The 16,583-nt window shown below is 38.9% G+C and overlaps 1 protein-coding gene and 1 pseudogene across 5 annotated transcripts in view; one reads left to right on the top strand and one right to left on the bottom strand.

The window, feature by feature from the left end:
• Positions 1-16,583, bottom strand: part of RALGAPA2 (Ral GTPase activating protein catalytic subunit alpha 2) — a 294,639-nt gene that overhangs the window by 175,101 nt on the left and 102,955 nt on the right. For all 4 annotated transcript variants that reach the window (XM_079784888.1, XM_079784887.1, XM_079784885.1 and 1 more), the window contains one exon: positions 1,795-1,932. In XM_079784888.1, the coding sequence (XP_079641014.1) occupies positions 1,795-1,932 (138 nt within the window). The remainder of the gene's footprint in view (positions 1-1,794; positions 1,933-16,583) is intronic.
• LOC307107397 (26S proteasome regulatory subunit 7-like) lies at positions 5,709-14,964 on the top strand (annotated as a pseudogene). Its single transcript has 4 exons — positions 5,709-5,783; positions 12,746-13,027; positions 13,266-13,624; positions 14,614-14,964. The product of its transcript is annotated as a 26S proteasome regulatory subunit 7-like (transcript).

Raw genomic sequence — 16,583 nt, 5'->3', positions numbered from 1 at the left:
AAAAAAAAATCAAGAGAAGGAATATTTCAGACAGCAAAACCAGCAAAATATTTTTATATATAAGCAACTATTAAATTTAGATACTCTAAAACACATAAAAAGGAGGCACAGGCATGGCAAACTAGTAGTCTATGGGTCAAGTCCACAGAGAAATTTTAAAAGAAAGGGCTGAATGCCACTCACTGTGGCCAATGGGTCCACTTAGCACATTATGATAGCACAGGCAAGGGCGAGGAGACCTGTTTTGGCCTTGGGGAGGAGATCTCAGAGAAAAGCTGCCTGAGTTAGCTAGGTGAGCTGACAGGAAGAAGAAATCAGGAAGGTGGGTGGGTACTTCTCCAGAATAAAAACTGGTGAGAGAAAGAACAAATACCCAGAATCAGTCTCTAAAAAGGAACTATCACCACAACACCTGCAAACATTACAAAGATCAGAAGAGGATTTCGTAAGTAATCTGGGACCAATAAATTTGAAAAAAAAAAAAAATACATGAGTTGATCAAATTCCTAAAAAAAAAAAAAAACTTATCAAAATCAAAAAAGAGAAATCTGAATAGTCTTATGATTTTAAAATGTGAATGGTATTTTAAAACCTTCCTACAGAAAACTCCAGGCAATGGTGGGTTCTACCAAAATACATAAGTGGGGGAATGGAGGGGATCACAACCGTCTTACACAAACCTTTCAGAGAATAGAAAATCTTCAGATAATATATTTTTCAAATTATTTTTATTGTGTTTTCTTATTTCAAGAGGTTTTTAACCATTTGTATGCCATAAGCATCTATAGATGCAAATAGCAGATCTTTTTTCATTAAATTCAAAATATCGTGGCAGTTAAGAGGCAATACTTCCCTACTATCTGATGAGGTTAGCATGACCCTGACATTAAGAACTGTGAGATAACTTGTAGACAAACACGGTTGGTTTGTTTCTTAATATAATTCATGAAACTAAACTAAAGGATAAATATGTTCACTGACACCAGACACAACCTACACATGCTCTTTCACTGTAAACTCCATACATTATTTATTGTTTACAGGTCTAACCATCTGCCTCTTTGCTTTCCACACCCTGTTGTTGCTGAAAGTTGTTGGAGAAACTGTGTAAATTAATGCTATTATGAGTTATTTTCAACATCAGTCAAGTTTATAAGCTGATAATAAAATTTTTCACAGGTCTGGGCAGTTTTCCATTCTGTCAACTTCTGTGGCCTCCTCATGGCCTTTTCCCACATCCGCCCAAACCTGTCCTGCCTTCTACTTAACTGGCTGCTCTCCCTGACCTTGGAGGGTAACCTTCTTGGCTTCATGCCTACTCTGGCCACTCTGGATATCTTTCTAGTTCTCAAACGTGCCACCCTGGCAAAAAACTGGACATATGTAAATATAACTTAGATAAATATATTAAAATAGATAGTGAAGCTCCACTGGTGTGGCTCACTGGTTGAACACTGACCTATGAACCAGGAGGCCAAGGTTTAATTCCCAGTCAGGGCACATGCCCGAGTTGCGGGCTCAATGTCCAGTAAGGGGTGTGCAAGAGGCAGCCGATCAATGATTCTCTCTCATCATTGTTGTTTCTATCTTTCCCTCTTCTTAACTCTCTAAAATCAATAAAAATATATTTTAAAAATAGTGAAAATATTTTTATGCCAGAAATCACTCCCTTGCAATACAAACTTAAAAAGTAAATCCCTTGAAATAAAGTTAGAATAAATGTAGAAAGCACTGCGCCATGCAGCTCCTTCCCAGCCAGTCTACAACTCTGTGTCAATGACTGAAGCTCCATACCCTGAGCGGACTCCGAGCACAGCGGCTCGGTGACATCAGGTGTGCTGCTGCTCCGCAGGAACCGCGGCTGCTGCTCTGCCACCAGGTGGCCAGACTCGACGGCAGGTGCATTTTCTGACTGCTGACCTTCTTCCATTTCTGTGGGTATTAACACAAAACACATAGAGATGTATTTTAAACATTTTTTAAATAATTTCACCACTTAAAACAACTGATTCTAAAAACGTAGGTTTAGATACACTTTTTCCCCCACAAAAATTGTGCAGTAAGGTAATGTGCATTTACATCATAAAGTTTCCTATACTTGCTAATACTAATATTCTACTCCAAGAATAGATTTTTCTTTTAAGTTCTACATAGCATTTTATTTTTTAATCTAAATGAAGAGGAGAAGGGAGGAAAAGCCACAGAAATGGTTAGGAACTGCTGAAGTTATTTGGAATTCAGGGATGGGCATGCTGAGGAAAGATCCAGGAGATACACGGAATGGGTTTACTTTTGAGGGGTGTAGAAATCAGTGTGCATGCACGCACACACACTCTAAAGGAAGATAAAAGGAAACACGGGGATTCCAACTCTGTTTTTTTAATGGATCAATACACAACTGTCCAAAATAAAATGGTAATTATTTAATGGCTTATATCACCAAATGTAAAGTTGAATTAATCAACGAAGTACAAAAATGATCTGCTGGTCTTTTTAGAGAATCAATACATATATGACATAAAGTAGAAAACCACAGATGAGTACTGACCACCTGATAATCTCATCTAGCATTACTACAAACAACATTGCTCTAGAGCAGGCGTCCTCAAACCAAGGCCCGCGGGTCACATGCGGGTGTTTTTGCCATTTTGTTTCTTACTTCAAAATAAGATATGTGCAGTGTGCATAGGAATTTGTTCATAGTTTTTTTTAAACTATAGTCCGGCCCTCCAACGGTCTGAGGGACAGTGAACTGGCCCCCTGTTTAAAAAGTTTGAGGACCCCTGCTCTAGAGAATGAGTGCCCTCCTAGCTCATTCTAAACTGTTACAGTTCACTTTAATCTCCAGAGACAACCCAAGGCCCTGGAAGATCACACCACCTTCTCTCTCTAGAACTACAGCTTTGGTATAGCAACATCTTTTGCCTTGGTTGTTCTAATAATCTCCTAACTGGTCACTGTCCCCCTTTTCTTACCACCCTCATATCTATCCTCTATGTGGCCCCAAAGAGGCCCCTTTAAAACAAAGATCTGACGTCCTCCAACATTGTGCAGTCAAGCCCTGCTCCTCACAGTGAATACAAGGCTCTCCATGATCGCACCCCCACAGACTGACGCCACACAAGGGGCTCTTACGCTCCTGTTAGTCTCCAGTAACCCTAGTCCACTTGGCACCTGCTGTCTGCCTCCCGCTGCTTACTCCTCCATGTTAATGGCACACCTGTTCCCTCCTCCCCCTCCCATACTGCCTGGGCACCCCCACTACAGGACTCACCATGTGGTTCTGCGTGTAAACCTCACCTTGACATCCCTCACCAGACTCCACACTTCCTCACATACTAGTAGTCATGAAACTTTCCGTCCACATAACTATAACAGCATATTTTCCAAAAGTTAAATTAGCTAAAGTTTCACTCCTTCTAAGAAGCAACTGATCAAAATTCAGCCTGTGTCATCTTACCTGGCAATATCAACCAATTCCTTACCCGAAACAAGACTCACTGTCGGTGTGCCAGCGTCTGTATAAGCCTTTAACCTGAGCCATGAACCAAAGTTCTGGTTCACCCTAACCAAGAAGTTGTATGTAGGAAGATTCTACATGTGAGACAGGATTTCAACAAAAGAGTGCTACGTTACTTATGTTACCCAAATAAAAATTCCATTTAAAGGACACCGATACAAGTTACCAGACCTCAAACCTATGAAATTTGTGTGGTCCTTTACTTATAATTCAGGGTACTGGGCCACAGTCTAAGTTCAGACACTGAAAGGAAGCTGAACTGAGGGTAAAAACAAAGGAAAGCCAAGTATAGGAGCAGACAAACGCATTAAAGCTTTGTCTTTCCAGGATGTCTCTGCTTTTCTCTGGAACAACCAAGAACTGCTCACTGCCCCCAGAGAAACACAAGACCTACATACCTATCTGTGACCTACCCACACCCCCCCAAGCACGGACTAGTCCTTTCCATGGGCCTATTTCCAGGCTCTGCAGCATCAGGCAACAGAAGCCAGATAGCTCCGTGCAACCAGCCCCTTCTGGCTCTCTTCTTGCACTGTTTATTCTGATTATGCAGGACTCTGAAACCTTCTGGGGAGAGTTTATATTTGTTAATGAATCTACTTGTTAATCCAGTATCAGCAGAGGGAGCCCTAGAGCTGCATAATGCTCTAAAAAACAATTGGCAAGTGCCAGTTTTTATGGGTAGTAGGAAGAGTGGGTTTTAGTCACTTAAATTTAATGCCAAAAACTGGTAGATGTTGGTTTCTGGACAATGAGCAGACAAGTGAGAGCTGGGCCAACACTGGCAGCTTCTTTTTAAAGATAAAGAACATTGCCATCTGGTGGGATGTAATTCAGCCACAGCACCGTGGCTTCCAAATTCAAGTGTCCCCACTGGTCCACGGCACAACAGACGGATGAAGAGCCTGCCATTACCAGCTGGTCTGCCTTCCCAACAGTCAGGCCTGATGCAACCTTAAGACTTTATTTTTGTAAAACTGTTGGTAGGGGCTTCTCAGATGGAGAAAGTCCAAGCCTGTAGAGATCACCAGAAGTGGTGAGTGTGGGAGCATCCAGGATGAGGATGGGGAGGAAGGGGAGAATAACTATGTCAAACATGCTGTGAGGGCTGTTGTGTTGTTGTTACCCTAAGCTATTCCTGCAGTTGACTGTGAAGGAATACAGTGTGAAAAAAAGAAACTGAAATTCTACCTATCCCAATTTCCTGATTTGTAAGTATACATTTTTTGGCTTTTTCTCACACTTTGTACTAAGTATATAATCAATATATGTTTTGTATAAATGAAGAAATCAACACCAAAAACATTTTCTTGATGCATTTCTTAAACACACACAACTAAACAGTTCTTGAGCTCCCTCTACTGGCCTTTTATTTTTAAAAAAGAGCAACTGAAGTTATTAAAGCTGCTCCCATCAGTATCTGTTGTAGCAATTACTCTTTCATAATATATTTAAAACCATTTTAACACTGATATGGAAATATCAAGATGAATTATCCTAGCCTGGCCAGCGTGGCTCAGTGGTTGAGCATCGACCAATGAACCAGGAGGTTGAGGTTCAATTCCTGGTCAGGGTATATGCCCAGTTTGCAGGCTCAATTCCCGTAGGGGCATGTAGAAGGCAGCCAATCGATGATTCTCTCCTATCTCTCTCTCCCTCTCCCTTCCTCTCTGATATCAATAAAAAAATATTTTTTAAAAAAAGAATTATCCTATATTCAAAATAGAAAAAAATCTATAATTATATTATAAATTCTGGGAGTCCTAATGCATTGTTTTAAATATAACACAATTTCTGTTTGAATCAGTTCAAAGAACTAAATTCTACCTCAAATTCTCCATATTATTAATTTCCTCTCAAGCATAGCTAACCCAATAGCCCTAATTTTAAATGCACTTTCTAGCTTCTTGAGGATATGTTACACAATACCATTGCTTTCTAAAGTTCCACTCAAAACGCCAGAAAACTGATCAAATAAGAATTACTTAATTTCATTTTTCCCACTGAGAGAAGAATCAGCGTCATTAAATTAAGTGTGTAAGCTCTTCAGAAACTTCTATTTATTCCAGACATCTGACCACTTTTCAAAGAATGAGTAAGACTTATTCCCCAATAACCAATATTCTGGATTTCATAAGCAAAATTTATATTAACTTCCTATCTTTTAAAGCACTGCGCACAATACCAGATGCCAATCAGCCCCTGTAAAAGCACAAGAGATGTAAACCAACTCAGCACTTTGATGTTTCCCGAAGGCCCAAAGGTGAGTCAGCCCGCACCTGACAATAGCACTTCCTGACCATCGCAGAGGTGCTACCTGGGAGCCTGAAAACCAGATGCAGAAGCAGCTAAGTGAGGCATTCGATTAGGTCCCATGAGTCTCTTTCAGATGAGGGAAGATCACAGGTTCTCTAATTACTGCTATTACAATGTTCCTAAAAGAAAATCGACCATGTGCATGACCTGTAAGCACTATAGACCAGTGGTTTTAAACCGTGTGCCCCAAGAATTTAAAAAAACATGCAATACCTGACTATGTAGCCAGGGGCACTGACCTCTTTTCCCTTAGAGTGTCAAATTAAAATATGACAGCAGCCAACACAACAAAAGTCTAAGTTTAGTGTGAATGAATCAAAATTATACCTATCTTTTTGTCAGATTGGCAAAAAATCCATTTTTTGGTGTGCCACATAATTTTAGTAATTAGTTTATGTGTGCCATGAGATGAAAAAGGTTGAAAATCGCTGCTATAGACTGATAAATATCCCAATATAAAAGCAGTAAGATTGCAAAACAACTGCAAAGAATTGTCTCCACAAAAGAGAAAAAGGGAAATCGCAGGATCTGTCAGTTCCACCTCCCACGTTTGCTTCTGTAGCTATTCATGTTAATGGCCTACAGGTGGTTGCGACTTTCCCAAAATTCTGCTGCAGCCAAATAAACAGTCACAAAGGGACAGAATGAGAAATCATAGTGGCTGAAGGCAAGGAATTTTCTTTTGTGTTGATGCTTATATTAACACAATTTGGTGGGTAGATTAGAAACAAAACCAAGCTATGTTGCATTAAACGGTTTGGCTCAGTGGATAGAGCGTCGGCCTGCGGACTGAAGGGTCCCAGGTTTGATTCCGGTCAAGGGCATGTACCTTGGTTTTGGGCACATCCCCAGGAGGGTGTGTGCAGGAGGCAGCTGATCGATGTTTCTCTCTCATCGTTGTTTCTAACTCTCTATCTCCCTTCCTCTCTGTAAAAAATCAATAAAATATATAGATATAAAAAACAAGCAATGTTGATTTAAAAAAATTAGCAATCATTTTTGTAGTAAAAAACTTGTGGACAGAACGTCAACATTAAATGGGTCTGCATATTATGTATAGGTAAATATACCTTTCTCTAGAATCTAGAGTCTAGTCAGGCGTCCTCAAACTACGGCCCGCGGGCCACATGCGAGTGTTTTTGCCGTTTTGTTTTTTTACTTCAAAATAAGATATGTGCAGTGTGCATAGGAATTTGTTCATAGTTTTTTTAAACTATAGTCCGGCCCTCCAACGGTCTGAGGGACAGTGAATTGGCCCCCTGTTTAAAAAGTTTGAGGACCCCTGGTCTAGATATTTAGCAACAGGTTAGTAAGATATGCTGACACACTAGGATTTAAATTGAAGCACAAATTTAAGACTCTAGTGTGTTGACCAGTAGAGAAAGTACAATCTAAGACTGAGGACTGATATGCAATGCTCGCCGCTCAGTCTCTCGACAGAACAGCCACAAGACAATGGCATGGGCTGTATAATTACTACAGAGCTGAGGCAGTTTGATCTCCTAAATTGCCAATTACTTCAGTGTCAATCAGAGAAAAAATGGAGAGGATGAGGACGACAAGCCCACCCAAGCTCTGGATGAGGGTGAGATTGCTGAAACTTATGGTCAGAGCCATTACCTATCTATGTGTCAGATTGGCAAAAGTGCTGTGAGAACTGTTGTGCTACTAGTACCCTAAGCTATTCCTGCAGTTGACTGTTAAGTGATACAGTGGGGAAAAAAGAAATTGAAATTCTACCTATCCTAATTTCCTGATTTGTGAGTATAAATACAGTTCTTGGCCTTTTCTCACACTTTGTACTAAGTATGTACTCAGTACATTTTGTATAATGAATCTGGGAAGATCAAGCAGGTTGAAGATGACATTCAACAACCTCTCAAGAAAATTAATGCGCTCACTCATATTAAAGAGCCTGACACTAGCCCTGGCAGGTGTTTCTCAGTGGTTAGACCATCGGCCCACACACCAAAGGATTAAGGGTTCGATTTCTAGTCAAGGGCACATACCTGGGTTGCAGGTGCCATCCCCGGCCCCAGTAAGGGTGCATATGGGAGACAACCAATTGATGTGTCTCTCACATCAATGTTTCTGCCTCTCCAGCCCTTCCCCATTCTCTCTAAAAATTAATAGAAAACATATCCATAGGTGATCAATTTTTAACAAGGGGAAAAAAGAAAGGAGAGAGAAAAACTAAAGCAGGAACAGAAGAGTAACAGGATGAAAAGGGGATAAGTGAGGAAGAAAAGGGTGGCAAAAAATAAAAAATGAGAAAGTAAAATAATGATGAAAAAATCAATAAATGTGATACATCACATAAACAAATTGAGAGACAAAAATCACATAATCATATCAATTGACGCAAAAAAGCATTTGACAAAATCCAACACCATTTCTTAATAAAAAACTCTCAGCAATGTCATAATTACAATGGCAAAGGTTAACGACAAAAAGAGAATCTTAAAGGCTGCAAGAGAGAGAGTTACCTACAAAGGATCCCTTATCAGATTAACAAATGATTTCTCAAAGAAACACACCAAGCTAGAAGGGAATGGAGTAAAGTATACAAAGTGATGCAAAGCAAAGAATACTCTATAGAGCAAGACAATCAATCAAAACTGAAGGAGAAATCAGGAGCTTCGCAGACAAAAAAAATGCTAAAGGAGTTTATCACTACAAAGCCAGCAATGCAAGAAATGCTAAAGGGAATGCTGTAAAAAGAAGAAATAGAAAGGGAGGAAGGAAAACAGGCATAAAGCACAGAAATGGCTACAAACAAGTACCTATCAATAATAATATTAAACGTAAAAGAATTAAATGCTCCAATCAAAAGACACTGAGTGACTGAATGGATAAGAAAACATGACCCATATATATGCTGTCTACAGGAGACCCACCTCAGAACAAGGGACTCACACAGACTGAAAGTGAAGGGATGGAAAAATATCTATCAGGCAAATGGAAATGAAAAAAAAAAGCTGGGGTAGCAATACTTATATCTGACAAAATAGACCTCAAAGTGAAGACCATAACAAGAGACAAGAAAGGCCACTTCTTAATTCTAAAGAGATCGATACAACAAGAGGATATAATTCTGGTAAACATATATGCACCCAATGCAGGAGTACCCAAATACATTAAAAAAAAAAAAAAAAAAAACACTTCTGGAAGATATCAGGGGAGAAATTGACAGCAATACAATCATAGTAGGAGAATTTAATACCCCATTAACATCACTGGATAAATCCTCTAGACAAAAAATTAGCAAAGAAACAGCAATCCTAAACGACTCACTAGATCAGATGAACTTAATAAACATCTTTAGAACATTCCACCCCAAAACTACAGACCACATATTGGGACACAGGCAAAGTCTCTCCAAATTCAAGAGGACTGAAATCATATCAAGCATCTTCTCAGATCACAATGGCATAAAATTAGAAATCAACTACAGTAAAAACAATCACAAAAGTCAAACACTAGGAGGACAATGAGTGGGTTACCAAAGAGATCAAAGAGGAAATAAAAAACATCCTGGAAACAAACAACAATGAAAACATAATAATCCAAAATCTTTGAGACACAGTAAAAGCAGTCCTGAGAGGGAAGTTCATAGCATTACAGGCCTAGCTCAAAAAAACAAGAAAAACTGGTAATAAACCATCTAAATCTGCAACTTGAAGAATTAGAAAGAGAGCAACAAGAAAAGCCCAGAGTGAGCAGAAGGAAGGAAATAATAAAGATCAGAGCAGAAATAAATGACATAGAGACCAAAAAAGCAATACAAAAGATCAATGAAACCAAGAGCTGGTTCTTTGAAAGGATAAATAAGATTGATGAACCTCTAGCCAGGCTCACAAAGAAGCAAAGAGAGAGGACTCAAATAAACAAAATCAGAAACGAAAGAGGAGAAATAACAACAGACACCACAAAAATATGAAGAATCGTAAAAAAAAATACTATGAGCAACTTTATTCCAACAAAATGGTCAACCTAGAAGAAATGGACATATTCCTAGAAAAATACAACCTTCCAAAACTCAACCAGGAGGGATAAAAAAATCTGAATAGGCCAATAACTATGGAAGAAATTGAAGCAGTCATAAAAAAAACTTCCAACAAACAAAAGCCCTGGACCAGACGGCTTCACAGGGGAGTTTTATCAAACATTCAAAGAAGAAATAAAACCTATCTTCATCAGACTAGTCCAAAAAATTCAAGAGGAAGGAACACTTCGAAGCTCTTTCTACGAAGCCAGCATTATCCTAATCCCAAAACCAGATAAAGACAATCCAAAGCAAGAGAATTACAGGCCAATATCCCTCCTGAACATAGATGCCAAAATTCTCAACAAAATTCTAGCAAATTGAATCCAGCATTACATTAGAAAGATCATACACCATGACTAAGTGGGATTTATTCCGGGGATGGAAGGATGGTACAATATCCACAAATCAATAAACATGATACACCACATAAACAAACTGTGAGATAAAAACCATATAATCATATGCATTGATGCAGAAAATGCGTCTGACAAAATCCAACACACTTTCTTGATAAAAATTCTCAGCAAGGTGGGAATAGAAGGATCATACCACAACATAATAAAAGCCATATATGACAACCCACAGCCAACATCATACTCAACGGGCAAACTAAAACCACTTCCCCTAAGAACGGGAACAAGACAGGGATCCCCACTCTCACCAATCCTGTCTGACATAGTACTGGAAGTACTAGCCATTGTGATCAGACAAGAAGAAGAAATAAAAGGCATCCAAATTGGAAAAGAAGAAGTAAAACTGTCCGTATTCGCAGATGACATGATATTGTACCTAGAAAACTCCAAATACTCCATCAAAAAACTACTAGACCTAATAAATGAGTTTGGCAATGTAGCAGGATACAAAATTAACACCCAGAAATCTATGGCTTTTTTATACACCAATAATGAACTCACAGAAAAAGAAACTAAAAAAGCAATCCCACTTACCATTGCAACAAAAAAATTAAGATGCCTAGGAATAGATTTAATCAAGGAGATAAAGAACCCATACTCAGAAAATTTCAGGATGCTGAAAAAAGAGATAGAAGAAGACATGACCAAATGGAAGAATATACCATGTTCATGGATTGGTAGAATCAACATCATTAAAATGTCCATACTACCCAAAGCAATCTATATTCAATGCAATCCCCATTAAAATACCAACGGCATACTTCAAAGACCTAGAACAAACTCATCAAAAATTCATCTGGAATAAAAAAAGACCCTGAATAGCTGCAGCAATCTTGAGAAAGAAGAACAATGTTGGAGGGATCACAATACCAGATATCAAGCTATACTACAAAGGCACTGTTCTCAAAACTGCCTGGTACTGGCACAAGAACAGACACATAGATCAGTGGAACAGAACAGAGAACCCAGAAATCGACACAAGCCATAACGCTCAATTAATATTTGACAAAGGAGGCAAGAGCATACAATGGAGTCAAGACAGTCTCTTCAATAAATGATGTTGGGAAAATTGGACAGATACTTGAAAAAAAAATGAAACTAGACCACCAACTTACACCATACACAAAAACAAACTCAAAATGGATAAAGGACTTAAACATAAGACGGGAAACCATAAAAATCTTAGAAGAAGGCATAGCAGACATTTGTCGTAGCAATATCTTTACCGATACAGTTCCTAGGGCAATGGAAACTAAGGAGAAAATAAAAAAAAATGGGACTACATCAAAATAAAAAGCTTCTGCACAGCAAAAGAAACCAACAAAACAACAAGAAAGCCCACTGCATGGAAGAACATATTTACCAATGCCATCTCTGATAAGGGTTTAAACTCTAAAATTGACAGGGAACTCACACAACTTAACAAAAGGAAGATAAACAATCCAATAAAAAATGGCAAACGACCTAAATAGACACTTTTCGAAAGAGGCTATACAAGAGGCCAAGAGACATATGAAAACATGCTCAAAGTCACTAATCATCCCAGAGATGCAAATCAAAACAACAATGAGGTACCATCTCACACCTGTCAGAATGGCTATCATCAACAAATCAACAAATGATAAGTGCTGGCGAGGATGTGGAGAAAAAGAAACCTTGTGCACTGTTGTGAGAATGCAGACTGGTGCAGCCACTGTGGAGAACAGTATGGAGTTTCCTCAAAAAGTTAAAAATGGAACTCCCATTTGACCCAGTGATCCCACTTCCAGGAATATATCTCAAGAAATCAGAACCACCAATCAGAAAAGATATATGCACCCCTATGTTCATAGCAGCACAATTTACAATAGCTAAGATTTGGAAACAGCCTAAGTGCCTATCAGGAGATGAGTGGATTAAAAAACTGTGGTGCATCTACACGATGGAATACTACACTGCTATAAAAAAAAGGAACTTTTACCATTTGCAACAGCATGGATGGACCTGGAGAGCATTAGGCTAAGTGAAATAAGCCAGTCGGAGAAAGATAAATATCACATGATCTCATTCATATGTGGGACAAAATGAACAACATAAACTGATGAACAAAAATAGGTCCAGAGACAAAGAAATACCGAACAGACTGTCCAACCTCAGAGAGAAGGCAGGGGAGGGTGGGGGTAAGCGATCAACCAAAGGAGTTGTATGCATGCATATTAGCATAACCAATGGACATAGACACTGGGGCGGTGGAAGCTTGTCCTGGGGGCTGGGAGTGCCCAGGGAGGGGTCAATCAGGGAAAAAGGAGACATTTGTAATACTTTAAACAAGGAAAAAAAAAATGATGACAGCTAATAATAAAGAAAAATTATTATATGGGATAAACAAAACAAACAAAAAAAGAGTCTGATACTGGCCTGACCCCACCAGCACTCTGATATTTGGCTGTAGATAAGTAAACAGTCTAGAGTGAACAGCCTTTGTGGTTTGTGAGATGTTCAAATAAAATCAATGCTGATACAGAGGACCCGAAGGCCATTATCAACGTGAAGCAGTTAGCCGAGTTTGTGGTGGACCTCAGTGATCAGGTAGCATCTACCGAACATTTGTGTGGACAGAAATAAGTTTCAAATTCACATTCCACTGCCTCCCAAGATTGACCCAACAGTTACCATGATTCAGGTAGAGGGGGAAACCTGATGTCACATACAGTGATGTGGGGAAACAGACTGAGAAACTTCAAGAAGTTGAAACCCGCCGAAACCGGTTTGGCTCAGTGGATAGAGCGTTGGCCTGCAGACTGAAGGGTTCCAGGTTCGATTCCGGTCAAGGGCATGTACCTTGGTTGCGGGCACACCCCCAGTCGGGGGTGTGCAGGAGGCAGCTGATGGATGTTTCTCTCTCATCGATGTTTCTAACTCTCTATCCCTCTCTCTTCCTCTCTGTAAAAAATCAATAAAATAAATTAAAAAAAAGAAAAAAAAGAAGTTGAAACCCCTCTATTTCACCCAGAGAGGTTTGTTAACCTTGGTGTTGAGCCTCCCAAAGGTATGCTGCTCTGTGGTCCACTGGGTACAAGCAAGACACTCTTTGCTGGGGCAGTTGCTAATAGAACTTACAGTTGCTTCATTTGAGTTACTGGATCTGAACCTGTACAGAAATACGTTAGTGAGGGGACACAAATGGTTCAAGAGGTCTTTGAAATGGCCAGGGGAAAAAAATCCTGCCTTACCTTCTTTAATGAAATTGACATTGGAGGGGCTCATTTTAATGGCAGTGCTGGAGGTGACAATGAAGTACAGAGAACAATGTTGGAAATGATCAATCAGCTGGATGGTTTTGATCCTTGAGGATCAAATCATTCAAGAGCTGATGTTTTGATTATTGCAGCTCTGTAGTATAATTTGAAGTTAGATAGTGTGATACTTTCAGCTTCGTTCTTTTTTCTCAGAATTGCTTTGGCTATTTGGGGTCTTCTGTGGTTCCATACATATCTGATGATTTCTCATTCTATTTCTTTAAAAAATGACATTGAGATTTTGATGGGGATTGCATTAAAATGGTAATATAGCCATTTTAACTATGTTGATTTTTCCAATCCATGAACACGGGATGTTTTTCTATTTTGTTGTGTCTTTTTCAATCTCTTTTAATAATACTATTTCACACCTGTTAGAGTGTCCATTATCAACAAGACAAGCAATAATAAGTGTTGGAGATATTGTGGAAAAAAGGGGAACCCTCATTTACTGTTGGTGGGAATGTAGACTGTACAACCACTATGAAAAGCAGTCTGGTGATTCCTCAAAAAATTAAGAATAGAGCTACCATATGACCCAGGGTATATACCCGAAAAACAACAAATCATGTATTTGCAAAGACATATGCACCCTCATGTTCACTGCAGCATTATTCACAGTAGCCAAGACCTGGAAACAACCAAAGTGTCCTGCGATAGAGGACTGGATAAAGATGATGTGGTACATATACACAATGGAATACTACTCACCCATAAGAATGGATGAGATACTGCCATTTGCAACAACATGGATGGACCTTGAGAATACTATGCTAACTGAAATAAGTTGAAAAAGCTAAGAACCATATGATTTCACTCATATGTGGGATATACAACTGAAACTCGTGAACAGAAGCAGCAGTGTGGTGGCTGGCAGAGGGAAAGGGATGGGAGGAGAAGGGGGTCCTAATATATGGTGAGAGGAGAAATTTGACTTTGGGTGGTGGGTACACTGTGCATTACAGATCTTGTAACATAGAAACCCACTCCCGAAACCTATATGATGTTGACCAATCTCACCCCAATAAATTTAATAAGAAAATAAATAAAGTGTTGATGGCCACTAAAAGACCTGACACTTTGAATCCAGCACTGATGTGACCAGGGAGATTAGATAGAAAGATATCTAATGATATCTTTAGATACCTGTGAATTTAGCTTACCTGATCATTTTTAAAATTTATGCACATTAAATGAGTGTTGAAAGAGGTACCAGATTTGAATAATTAGTGTGACTGTGTCCAAATAGCACTGATGCTGAGATTAAAAGTGTCTGCACAGAAGCTGGTACGTTTGCCATCAGAGCATGGTGAAAAATAGCTACTGAGAGGATTTCTTGGAAGCTGTAAATAAGGTCCTAAGTCCTATGCCAAATTCAGTGCTACTCCCTGATAAAGGACATACAACTGAGTTCTGAAGGCTTTCATGAAAACACTTCTTTTAAGTGGAATCCTAAGCTTATATAGACTTGGTAATAACCATTTCACACACAAAAATAAATGGGTTGAAAATTGTAAAAAAATAAAATAAAAAAGACAATGGCATCATTTTAATAGTGAAGAACAAATGGCATCAGACTAAGGAGGAACTCACTACTGTAGTCAGACTAAACAGAACACACAGCAGATTGTTCTCAAAGTCACTATACTGCAAAGTCTCTTTACCCTTTGTGCCAAAAAACCAGGCATAAGAGTGCCAAAGACAGGGAAACACACACCCGCCACTGGCCCACTTCATTTCACTTTAAATCAGGGTCTCTAAGCCTCATCACTACTGATATTTCGGGTCAGATAGTTCTTTGTGTGGGGGCTGTCCTGTGCATTGTAAATGTTTAGCAGCATCCCTGGCTCCCATCCACTGGATGTCAGTGGCACTGCTCCAGTTGTGAACCGCTGCTCTAAGTCATATTTAACGTCTGTTGGAACAGTGTACATATATATGGGAATCAAGAATCTGAGTAAACTAAAATGTAATACTGAATGAGAGAAATGTCTCCAAAATGATATGACTAACAGGAAGAGATTTCTTCTGAGAATATATTCCGGACAAACTTGTAAAAACGTAAATGAAATAATATGGGGAGAAAAATGGATTGTGAAAAAAGATAACTTTAAACCATGAAAAAATTTTCTTTTGGGTGTAGATCAGCCAAATGGAAAGCAAAACTATTTTAAATACTTCAGTAATCAACTCTAGGTAGTAATATTTTTTGAAAACCAAGTTATCAAGCAGCTAATGTACATTAACTTAAATGAACGGTGCCCATCTTCCCAGGTACCATTTTAATGTCTTTCACCTCAGGTATTTACTAGAGAAAAAGACTTTTCTAAGAACCATAGTCCTTATTCTCAATAAATCTATCTTCTGCTCTCATATCCTATAAATTAAATAATATATTTTACATACTCATCAGGGGAATTAAGCTTTAATTATGCATTGCTAAGCCACAGTATGACATGATTTAGTGCTATAGAAAGCCACAATTAGGCCATAGCCAATCCTCTATAATAAAGAGCTAATATGCTAATTAGACTGGACGGCAGAATGACTTTCCGGAAAGGAGGGTGGGGCGGGGTTGCGGGGCCATGAGGTAGCCGGAGCTGTGAGGGCTGAGGCAGCTGGGGCTGCGAAGGCTACCCTTGCATGAATTTCGTGCATTGGGCCTCTAGTATTAAATAAATACTAATGTATAAGGCCATCTTTCTGAAAATAAAAAAGAACATGGAAATATTTCCCTCTTTAGCAAGAAGACCCAGTTCATCTTAGAAACATTGAAAAAAGAGGTAGACTTAGACTGTAAAGCTAAGTAAATCCTTTTGTTATGCCCCAAATCTATAATGTTTTAGTAAACCAGAAAACACACAGTGTGTAAACCACATGCAGCTAAACTCAATTTTAATTGGCTAAAGCTCAGGAAAAATTTTTTTTTTGTTTGAAAAATTATCACTTTTTAGCAGTGTTGTTTTTTTACTCAAATCATAATACTCAGTATGAATCCGCATAAACTG

The sequence above is a fragment of the Cnephaeus nilssonii genome (genome assembly GCF_951640355.1).
Source record: "Cnephaeus nilssonii genome assembly, chromosome: 11".
Taxonomy (NCBI): Eukaryota; Metazoa; Chordata; class Mammalia; order Chiroptera; family Vespertilionidae; genus Cnephaeus; species Cnephaeus nilssonii.
This window is presented reverse-complemented; position numbering and strand designations above follow the sequence as displayed.